We start from the raw sequence: 11,641 nt of genomic DNA, 5'->3' as shown, positions 1-11,641 counted from the left end.
ACATGCATGGACAAGTTGGGGGCATTCCAGGACATACTGACACTGTGATAAAGGAGAAGGAAACTGAGAAGAACTACAGGGTAAAGGTAAAATCCAAACCAAATAATTAATTATATAGTTTTTATTTTAAAAACAGGAAACAAACACATTAATAAGCATATAAAACCCATCAGAAATATTCACAATGCTGTTACAGAAAAAGAAAATAACAAAGAGATATCATGTGAGAAAGACCTAAGCTTTTCAGTCCAAGCCAACATACATCTCTGATGCAAAGTATGGAATGCTCTTATGCACAGCTGTAGGGGGAGTTTCCTAACATATAGATGCCCGTATAGAAATCTTATGTCTGGAAGTGCTGGAGGGTCACAGGAAGGGCATATAAGTCCATATGAGGAGCTATGAAAGTTGGGAAAGATGTCATATATAATACTTCCAAGATTGAGTATCTGGCACGGAAGCCTGATAGAAAGCTAGGAGAAACAGGATGTAACAGGGCTGCATTTTGCAAAGCTGAAGTGTTTCAAATGAAATCACAGGAAATATTTTACAGCAGCAAATATACTAATCTTTGCAACCCTTTCTCATTAAGGGTAGAAACATCATCACTATAGTTACTGATAAAATGCCAGATACACACCCCCAAAATACACATCAATGTATTTACCTCTCTGACCTGCTCTAAAGCAATATGTTTTCAAGAAAGCTTGGTTTAGCCACACAACTACAGTTTTGCTGTTCCTGCCCTTCTGGGCCTTTCTTCCTTTACCTACTTCGGAATCCGTGGGCCTACAGGACATGAGGTTGCAGGTAGACCTGAGTTTGATCAAGTCTGAGAAAGCAGATGATCCTGGATCCAGAGTTTAAATTGGACCCACCTCTGTGCTACCTTTAGCCAGTTTGTGCAGGTCTGGACAGACATGGACCTGGAGTCTCTCTTGACAGAACACTGCAGTTAGAAAGGCAAAGCTCCCACCCCTTGACTGCAAGGATACCGTAGGTACCACTTCCTGCTTGCCTGAACTGAACTGTGCTAGCCTGGCAGCAAGGTTAGGTGAATACGTAATTGCCTACCAGTAGAACAAGCAGAGAGACCAGTATTTACTAATGTACAGTTACCATCTGCCATATCCCTTTTTAAAACAGAGGCACTTTTACAGAACAGTACACATCTACACAGCACACTGCACACTGGTGGGCACCACAACATCATGCAGGTCTTCCAGAGAGGATAGATGGGGCAAAACCACTTAGCCTGCAATCAACCAGTACACTTAACACTACAGACCTTCCACACTGCTGAGCTAGCAAATTCCAGTAGCTTTGTTCTCCAGTCCTGCATCTCTACCTTTATGAGCTTACACATGCTATAACTGACCATGCCTGTGTCCAGAAGGGTCAATGCTACCTATACCTCTGTTTAATACTTCGATGAACAACTGCTAAGAAAATATAGCTTTAAAAAGTAATTTTTATCCTCAGCCTCTTTTAAGTAAAAATTTGCAATTTTCAGACCTTCTGACCTACTAGAATACAGCAGAGAAGCAAAAAGAAAATAAAAATTAAGAGAACTGAGGAAAAGTTACTTTCAGATTTGCAATCAGCACTATCAACCAACCCATAAAATGCTTAACCACGACTTAAAATATAAACTAAACTAATAAAATTCATTTGCTGCAATACCACTTTCCAGTCAAGACTTGGAAACGGTATTTAAAATTGCCACCCCAAAAAAAATCCCAATTAAGAGGGATTTCAGTGAACAAACATACCTCTTCCTGCTAGTACGCAACCTCTTGCATTTCCTCCCAGAGGGCACAAATACCATGTTAGCGTTACGTGCAGAACTGGCTGTTGTACATACCATCCAAAATGCCCAATTTCCTGTTTAGTACCACATTTCTCCTTCAGTCTTACTGCACCTCAAGTCTATAGCATCTTGTTAGATTAGCTATTTCTCTTCAACATCTTCAATTTCAGTATCTGTACACTTTTGTACACCATTAAAAAAATAAAATATTTACAAAGTGACATACAAATAAATAAACTTAAGTATGCTTTCAGTCTGTCTATACAACAACAAAAAAAAAAAGCAGGAAAAATATGCATGTAACTTGGTCCCCTTTTTCCTGAGGCTGAAAAAAAGTGCACACTGGATAGGAAAAAGCAAGTAGATGGCTTTTTGGTAGGCTTGTTAAGTTCCAGTGTAACACTGCACACACACACACACGCACACACACACAGAGAATAGACTCAAAGGGCCAGGGACCTGCTTAGTGGCTCACTTCAACTCACTAAAAAAATAGGAACTAGATTCAAATATATAATGGTCACTGCGTGCTTAAGTATTAACCCCAAATAGCAATTAAAGGTGAGAAAAGAAAAAAAATAATATCACCAGCTCTTCTCTGCTCCCCCAATGTTTGTGACAGGGAAGATGAAATTATTTTTCCAAGTGCCAGGTGCCTTCCAGTACTTGAAAATGGGACCACCACCATCAGCTTTGCTTAATACTTGTAAGCCTGGTGAAATAGGTGGGTATATGGGCACAAAGAAGAAAATAGCAGCAACTGAAGGGGGGGAGGTTAATGTCCCAGTTCTCATGGTTCTCTTTGCCAATTCCTTTTGTGACTCTTTAAAGCATACAAGAGTCAAAGGGGTGTGTCATGAATCTCAGGCGACTTGTTTGTTAGGTTGTATGCTGTTCAGCTCCACCATGGGGTTCTTCTCTACAGGTGATGTGGGGCTGGCTTCTGCTCGTCCTTCAAAGCCCCTGGAGATATCCTCAAAAGTCCTACCCTTGGTCTCCGGCACTTTGAAGAATGTGAAGATAAAGAAGATGACCAGGAAAACAAGGAAGATGAGGAAGACATAGGGGCCACACAGTTTCTGCAGGGAGGACAAAAGCGGGAGGTTTTAATTTGAAAAACTCATAAACCCAAATACATTTGCTCTTAACAGGTCAAAATTACAGCACCTTTCATCAATGGCCTCACTAGCTTTTTGGTCAACACAGCATTTTTCAAAATGAAATCAAGTTCTTGTGGACTTCTGAAATGCTTTAATGTGCCTGGGGGTGATCAAAATTTAGTCTTTTAAAGGGAAAGCCCTGATGCGATGTTTAAGAAGGCTCTTGCAACTATTTGGATGCCATAAGCAGTTAAGACGGTAGAATATAAGATGAGCCATCCCACTCAACCTTCGGTAACAATTAGAACACAGAATCAGGGACCTCAGGAACACTGACCAATTTTCTGCTCAAAGTAGGGACAACATCAAGGAGAAATCAGATTAGGGGTCATGTAATCATCTTTTTAAGTCTCCAAGGATGGAGATTGCACCACCTCTCTGGACAGCTATTTCAATGCTGCAGCACTGTGTTTCACAAACTGGGTCCTTACCTCTGCATAGGGAAAAAGCATTCCCACCAAGAAATTGGAAGTCCAGTTGGAACAACCGGCCACTGCCATGGCTGCAGGCCGTGGGCCTTGGCTGAAGAGTTCTGCCACAATGAACCATGGGATAGGGCCAGGGCCAATCTCAAAAAGAGCCACAAAGCCAAAAGTGGCAATGATGCTGATGTATCTGATCCATCCCACAGCGTCCTGTAAGGGAATAAAAAGTGATCAGCTGCAATTCCAGACAAACATGGCACAGCACAATGCCATCTCTAGTGTCACAACTTTCTCAGCTGCAGTGTAAGCACAGTTAGGAAGTTGCACTCTCCACCGCAAACTCAGCTCTAACCTCAAGTGTACCTGCCCACAGGGCAGAATTACAGCCCAAAGCAGATGTGTAATCTCATAGGTCCCCAGCTGAGGTCAACCTGAACAAGAGCACCGATTACTCACCTTCAGAGCTAAAGCGATGGTCATAACAGCAGCACACACAGCCATGCCACCCAAGCCAATCAAATGAAGAGTCCTGCGCCCTGCACGCTCCACCAGGAACAGCTGGAAATGGCAGGAGGAAATACAAAGAAACAAACACAAACCCATAACATTGGCAGAAAGAGCAGAGGAGGCTCCTTTGCTAGCATGCCCTACTCCTCTTCCCTTCATCTGCCTGCAGCCCTCAGTGCAGGTCACCAGGCTGCTCCATCTTTGTCACAAAGTATTTCCTCCCTGGTTCTTGCTTTCTCTCATCCCCATGCACTCCTTTTCACTCTCTCTTTCTTCTAGAAGGGTAACAATACTTCTTTCTCCCCACCCTCACAATGCTTTTAACACATTCTTTTCTTTGGTCTTATAGGCCACAGCCTGGCTATTTGTCTTCAGACACATCTCCCAAAAACGCCCAGGCAGACAAGTTACCTCTTGCCATAAGGCCTTGTTCCACTTACCGACACAACAGTGAAGACTGTGTTTACGACGCCAGCTCCAATAGTGGCATACACAGGCTGTGTGATACCAGCTCTTTCAAAAATCCCTGTAGAATAATAGAATACCTGGGAAGAGAAGCAAAAATTGGACAGTGTCACTATTCCATGTTTTGGGTGCATATCCCTCATTCGCTGCCCAGCAGCTTGCAGGCCCGACAGAGAGTTCTTAAGCACTCCACAGTATGAAACAGGATGTTTCCAGTCAAAGTCTATTCATTTGGTGAAAGGCTGCAATGTCTTGACAGGGGGTGTGAGGCAAAAGTGAAAGCAAATATAATCTCCACCTTAGCAATCTCTGCAATATCACAAAACTGGGACCTCCAGACAAGGCACAAAGAGGTTTCTGGAAGAACAGATCAACACTAGCAGCAAGTGCAAGGGAAGCCAGAGATAAGAGAGGCCCAGCAGACGGACGGGAAAATAACTCACAGCATTGATGCCTGAGAGCTGTTGGGAGAGCTGCAGCATGATGGCAATGATAATGGCTTGACGGTAGCTTGGAGAACGGAAGAGCTCTGGCACAGTTGCTTTCTTTTCCTGGGACATTTTGGTACTCTCTTCTTTCATCTCCCGGATGTCTTGAGACACATCTTGTGTACCACGGAGCTTCTGAAGAACTGGAGGGAGGGATCAAAAACCATGTACAACACACCTGCAGGCAGTAGGTCCCCATCCTGCTATTTCAGAGGGCACACTGGGAATACTGGACCACCTGCTAGTCAGTGTTTGGGCCTGCTATGTGGGAAAGACTGAAGCTCTACCTGCAGCTTTACTCACCTTTTCAACCCAGACAGAGGCCAGGATGCTGTGATCAGCATGGAAATCAAGCCCTGCTCATGTTGCTTGATCTCCAGGCTTACATTTGATCCCCAGTTCTGTTCACACACTTGCCAGAACTGACTCCAGCCCTCTGTGGTAGGAAACACCCTCCAAATTCCTTGTTAAGTACCAGCCTTTGAGAAGGATCTGAGAGAGCTGAAGAAGGCCCTGCTACATCCCACCAGGCCAGGTGCCACTCCTCACGTCTTAGTCCCACCTGAAGTGTCTGTTAAGATGCCAGGTTTCCCACACTTTCTGGCACTGGTGCAACCCAAAGGATGGGAGGGTAGGCCAGGCCTGGTGCCCTCCAAGAGTCACACCCTGATCCATCACGGGCTCCAGAGCCAGTCCTCGCCTCCCACCCAAGTTCAGTGCAGGCTGGGAGCCAGAATACAGCCCTGCCCCTTCAGAGTTGAGTTCTTACCTGCTTGAGCTTTCTCTTCCTCCATCTTGTTGATCAATAGGAAGCGGGGACTCTCAGGGCAGAAAAGAAGAGCCACACACTGCAGAAGCGCTGGGAGGACCGTGAACCCCAAAAGCAGTGGCCAAAGTGGTTCTGTCCCCATGATTTCCTCCAGGCCAAAGATCTGCACCAAGAATTGGAGAGAAATAGTGATTGCAGTGCAATAGTGAAATGCAGCTCCTCACCCCCACACCAGTAAGGATGACAGGACCACACATCACACCTGATGGCAAGCACAGCCCACCTCCCCTCCTCCTCTCCCCTGAGGGCAGCAGAACAGGTTATGTCAAGCCTACCTGGGCCACCAGGATGCCCACAACAATGCCCAGCTGGTTGAGGGTGCCAAAGGCTCCGCGGAGGCTGGTGGGCGAGACCTCACTGATGTACATGGGCACAAAGCCAGTGCAGAGACCACAGAAGACACCAATAACAAAGCGGCCAATAATCAGCATCTCCACTGCCTTTGCCATCTTGGAGAAGGCCATGAAAGTACCACCAACAAAGGCCAAGATGTTCACCAATAACATGGAGTTCCTCCTGCAGGGTAAAGATGTCAAGACTGAGCTTAAACTGGTAATATAGTAGGGAAACAAAATCACTGGGAGGTGGGTAAACCTACCCATGACTCTGTTCCTTATCTCAGGGGTAGAAGGAGAACAGAGTAATTCCCATTCAGCAACTCTCTTGGCCTGCAACCCTTTCTTTTTGCAGCCCACACGTTCTTTTTTCTTCCTTTTCTCTAAGCTCTGCCCTCTCCCTCCCACCACTTCACTGTAGAAGGGAAAGATTCCCTAACGGCTTGGATCCTTGGCCCCAACTTACCTGCCAAATCTGTTGACAAACAGGCTGACTGAGAAGGAGCCGATCATACCTCCTACTGAGAAGATGGCCACAGAAAGGGACCAGAGAGAGGTGAGGAGCTCTGAGGAGGGAGGCTTCCCACTCCGTTCTGACAGGGTTCCATTGAAGAAGCCCCGGATGATCTGCAACAGAAACCAGGTGAGGATAGAGTTGTAATCCAGTGGGAGGCATTTTGCACTGGGGATGTGGGGGGAGGTGGAGAGATTACTGCTGAGGTCTTCCTTCTGTTTGCATGGAAGCAAGCAGCAAGGACGGACCCTAAAACTTCAATAGGCAGCAACAAGTCATACAAGGGGAAGATCAAGAAGCAGAAAGAACTTTCATTCAGAAGCTCAGTAGACAGGTAGCAGTCTGATGGGGAACACTGATTTGGGGAGGGGGCAGTGTTTATTAAGGAAAACAGGCTGATCTGCTGAACGTTTCTGGATTACATGAGTCACTGGTGGTGTTTGGGAGGGGATGCAAGACAGTTGGGAATGAGGAGGAGCATGAAAACATGACCAGAGATTACAAGGGAACATTTCTGGCAGCAGACAGGCTTTCTGGTATGGAAACAGTTTAAGAATGTTTCACTGAGGTAAGCCTGAAAAACTGGAGCCTTATGTAAAACAATCCTCCATTGTTCCACAGGGATGTGACAGGGCCATGCTGCTGATTTTCAATGCATCCTTTTTGATAATGAGATCAATTCTGTAAGGGCTGAGGGTAGCATGGCCCCAGAGTGCCTGTCCCCAGCAGATGGCAGCAGGACATTAGTTAGGGAGGACCCCCCCCAGCCACCCCCCCGGTGATGTGACATCTATTCCCGGAGACAGGGTGGATGTGGTACTGGTGACTCAGTTCCTGAGAGAGAGGAACCATCTTACAGTCACAAGAAAACCACATCTCTCATTTTCTTCATCTCTTCTTTCTTAGACTGAAGTCATGAGATGATTTGGTCAGTGTGTGCAAGTCACAACCCTTCTACAAGCACTGAATCTACACTTAACACAAGGAATGAATAAACAAAAGAAAGGAGCCTGAGATGGTCCCTGAGATAAACTAAACTAGAACTGTAATCCCTACTAGCCCTCAACTGTTTCCTGCATGCTCTCTTTACAGTTCTTTCTGCCATGGCTGCTTTGTTCCAACTTAAAACTGAAGCAGCTCATATTCCTCCACACACCTAATACAGCCATAGCAGGAAATGGCAAACGGAGCCCTCCTGCCCCCTCTGTACTCCTATTTAAAAGGATAAATGTCTCTGCTTGCTCTCTCTCCTCCGCCAGACTTTTCCCTTCCTGTTCGTTGTTGTAGTTGAGAAGGCTTTGAACGTCTTCCTGACTTCATAAACCAAATTATTAGCTGCTTAGGAGGCAACTTCAGTCCTTTCTACATCTCCCCTCTCACCTTCTCAGGAGCATTGATGACACCAGTGTTGTACCCAAACTGGAGAGATCCAATGGCAGCAATGGTAACTGCATAGACAAGGGGTACTGTGATTTTCTGTGGAAAGGGGAGAGAAAACAATTATTTTGTTAGTTTGTTTAATCATGCTTTCTACATGACTTGAGTTTCTCTTCAGCATGAACAGCAGCTGCAGCTCATAGACGGCACATGCAAGTGCACCAACAGCAAGGAATGGACTTTAATCCAGCAAGGGTGGGTACCAGAGACCCTGGAAAGGGAGATGCAACTGTATAGCAGGAAAAAGCTCTGTAACCAGAAGAGTGCAGGCCTGTCAGGACCTCCCTTTTATCCTCCTGACCTTCATCAGCTATTCTCAGCTCATTAGCAATGAATAACACCAGTGGCTGTTATTTTGGGTTGATCTGCTTTACGAAAAGCTTTTGCTGATCTCTGGCATGTCATGAAACAAGGGTCTAACTCTTCCCCTGCCAGCTGACAAGTTCCCATAAACGGAGTCTCTGATCTGCCCATGAGCTGTACTGGCAGTCACTCCTAATAGTTAAAACATGCACTCTTCAGCAACAGGCCTGCCTTTTGCAGGCTAGAGCTTCCCAGCCCTGCCCCAGGGCACCTGGCACAGCAGCCTGTCTCACAGAGGTGGCAGCATTTGGTGCCAGCCTCACTGTTTTGTTTTTCTTGAAGCTGGAGCAATACTTGGTATTTTAAATGAAGCGCAGCCCCTGGAATTTGAGCATATGTGAATCTCTGTTTATCAAAATGAAACCCCACTGAGCCCTCAGAGCTATAGAGGAAGCATAAAGGTCCAACTTCTTAAGTACCACAGAGCAAGAAATCCGAGTGTCAGTGAAAAGCATCTGACATTCCCTATGTTTTTAAAGCTTCTGGCATTTAAGCTGGCTCTCTGCTAGGGAGGCGTGGGGGAGCAGGTGACTCAGGAGTTGGCACAACTTGGAGAGATCGTGTTTCTTTCTCAGGAGGGACTGCAAGGCTTTGCCAGAAATATTGACAGTCCATTTTCCAAGGCTCCCCAGTTATTGTCCTATGGCTGGCAGAGGGGTCTGCTGTCACAGCTCTTTGAGTCTCTCTTCTCCCAGCTGAGCTCTAGGAGCAGTGGCTCCCAAGATAGACCAAAACCTTGTACAATAAACAGCCTTCTGCCTAGTGCTCATGCAACCTTTACCTATCTTGCAAGCCAAGCCAGCTCTTCTGGCCTGCACAACCGTCACGCAGCTACCAGTTAGGCCCCAGTAAACAGCAACTGGGGAAATTACTCTCAGGCTTGCTTTCCCCCACCCACATCATTAAATGTCTCAGGCTCCCTCTCTGATAAGGTTAGTGATGGAAACAAAGGGGGCAAAGGCCTTTTCTCGCAGGGGGCAGGCAGATGATTCCCAAGGGTAAAGCCCACTCCCCTCATTTTTGTCTCAAGGCGATTTGGCACAGAATCACAGCTCTTTCAAAGCCCCTGGATGCCTGTAAAAGGACATCAAGCTATCTGAGCACTTTCAGGACACCAGGCCAGGTCATCCCTAGTCAGCAGGCACAGCAGAGCTGAGGACGAAACCCAGCTCTCCAGATCTTCAACACAGTGACTCAACATAAGAGCATCATTCCCCCTAGGGCTTTGCCTTTTCATGGCTTGCAGTGGTCATAGCCTTTTTTCTTCTGGGTGCAGCAGGGGTCATAGTACCCCTTACCTACATGGTATATATATAAGCTATAAGGAGGTTAGTTGTTCTACCCTCTTTCATACTCCTGGCTGTTGCCTGCTATTCATCCACCACGTAGGCATCACATGGCCTGACCCATTCCCTCCAGTGAGCCAGCCCATGATCTAATGTATGGATTGTTTGTTACTGCAGGAAGCACCTCACTTCCCAAAAGACAAACAGAGAGCTCAGAAATAGTACAGCTACACCCATCCTATCCAAAAGCTTCAGGCTAAGGTCTATACACCACCAAGGAATTCGAATCTCCACCTCTCCCCTGTAACCACAGGCATCAGCAGTATTCATTACCCAGGACATGTTCCTCACCAGCACCCCCTCCTTCACTGGAACCTCCGAGCAGTTGCAACTTGTTGAGCCCCATTACCGCGGCCTCACAGCCCTCCTCTGAGCGACCTTGATCAAACGCTCTCCTCTCCTCTGCCTCCTCATGCTACCCGCATGTCCCGTCAATATGGCGATGAGGGCCACGGGCATCCCCGGGTGGCTGTAATCCCCCGGCATCCCGCCTCGGATCCAGCCAGGCATTTGCCCTCTCTCGCCCCTTATGCCTGCCCGCTTCTCTCCCCTGATGCGTTCAAACACACGCAGTCATTAGCTCACTGCACTGGTGCACGCCTCGCTCGTAGCTTGCGGGTGAGCGATGACACCAACAAAAGCTCTCCAAAGAGGGGGGGGAAAGGACATGCTGTTTCTTTTTGAAATTTGAAAATGCCTTTATAAGCAAATACCACCATCACAAAAAAAAAAATAATAAAAGCCAACAGAAATGCAAGCGCCGCTAGCAGTAATCCCCGCTTTGCTTTTAGCATCATGAACGCCGGGACGAACGAGCGCTGCCCTGCCAACAGAGTAAGCCTCGTGATCAGTCGCTACGGATGCCGGCATCATGGGGATTATCAGGCCACACGCACGAAAACACATCCATCCTGCGACCCGCACACAGCCCCTCCCGAGCAGGGCACCCCCCCAGCCCCTTCCTGCGGACGGGGCTTTTCCCATCCACCCTCTCCAGAGCCGCCGTAGCACCCTGCCACCACCGGCATCCATCTTCACTACGGCCGACAGACACCCGGCAGCAGCGATGCACCCTTACCAGTCGCGACAGAATCGCTCCCTCCCCGTCCCTCCGCGGAAGAGGAGCCGAGCGGCGGCTGCGGGAAGAGAAGAAAGCAGCACAGCTCCGCGCTCCCTTCCTCACGTACCTTTTTAGCATCCATCGCCGGCAACGGACTGCTGAGCGGCTGCCGCTGCTCCACCTAACGGACCGTGCGAGGAGCCGGCCGCGCCCACGCTCCGAGCCCACGGCTCTCCCCTACCGGCACCCGCGGATTTAAGGCCTCCGTTGGGCGAGGGGTGGTGGGAGGGGCGGGGGGCGGAGCTCCGGCACCCCCGGAGCACCTGGGAAACAGCGCACGCAGGAGCCCACCCGGGCACCTCCCAGCAACTCCCCGGCACCCGCTGCGCTCGCACCGCGTCCTGACCCGCAACAGTCGTGCGTGCTGAGCAGCCCAGCTGCCATGGTGGGCAGCGGCGGGGGGGCGGCGGGAGGCAGGACCCAGCGCGTGGGGGGAAGCGGTTACCGCTCTACGGTGCCCCATGCGTGTCAGCGAGGGGCAGGGTGCGGGGGCTGTGCGTGGCGGGACCAGAGCTGCTACCGACCCGCAGCTGGAAGAGCAGGGCCGGCAGCGACGGCGCAGCGAGAGCCGCGCAAACGGCACGGACGGAGGGAGCCAAATGCTGTGCTCTGAGGATGCTCATCCCAGCTCCTGCAGATGGGAATGACGCACGGTCATGGAGAACTGGGTTTGGGGGATTTTATATATGCATATGTATATATGTATAAATATCTATTTTCGTCCTACAAAGCTAAAATCAACAGGGTCAAAGCTGAACTTGTGATCCCACAGCTCCATTTAGTCCCAAACTTGAGCCCTTCCAATCAAACTGTGTGTGCTGCGCACATTCGTTTGCTCCCCA

General features: G+C 48.4%; 1 protein-coding gene across 1 annotated transcript; it reads right to left on the bottom strand.

Annotated features, from left to right (window-relative positions):
* Positions 1 to 2,157: 2,157 nt before the first annotated feature.
* Positions 2,158 to 11,061, bottom strand: LOC133216351 (solute carrier family 2, facilitated glucose transporter member 3). The gene is made up of 10 exons (XM_061360985.1): positions 10,867 to 11,061; positions 7,914 to 8,009; positions 6,486 to 6,646; positions 5,960 to 6,200; positions 5,625 to 5,787; positions 4,811 to 4,998; positions 4,343 to 4,447; positions 3,852 to 3,953; positions 3,402 to 3,605; positions 2,158 to 2,889 (listed from the first exon to the last, which is right to left on the bottom strand). Exons 1-10 carry the CDS (start codon positions 10,879 to 10,881, stop codon positions 2,674 to 2,676), a joined length of 1,491 nt encoding a protein of 496 aa, XP_061216969.1. The 5' UTR covers positions 10,882 to 11,061; the 3' UTR covers positions 2,158 to 2,673.
* Positions 11,062 to 11,641: the final 580 nt, after the last annotated feature.

The sequence above is a fragment of the Neopsephotus bourkii genome, unplaced genomic scaffold (assembly GCF_033783945.1).
Source record: "Neopsephotus bourkii isolate Nb327-2 ecotype Australia unplaced genomic scaffold, CSIRO-AGI_Nbou_v1 NB_107, whole genome shotgun sequence".
Taxonomy (NCBI): Eukaryota; Metazoa; Chordata; class Aves; order Psittaciformes; family Psittacidae; genus Neopsephotus; species Neopsephotus bourkii.
The sequence above is the reverse complement of the archived record's forward strand: the minus strand, read 5'-3'. Positions and strand labels throughout refer to the sequence as shown.

Bases quoted from the DNA above. Each gene is read 5' to 3' on its own strand.
- LOC133216351 (XM_061360985.1), bottom strand. The intron at 3,954-4,342 runs GTAAGTGGAACA...TGCCATTTCCAG, and splicing joins CAGTCTTCACTGTTGTGTCG to CTGTTCCTGGTGGAGCGTGC. The intron at 2,890-3,401 runs GTAAGGACCCAG...TCCTCCCTGCAG, and splicing joins TGCTTTTTCCCTATGCAGAG to AAACTGTGTGGCCCCTATGT.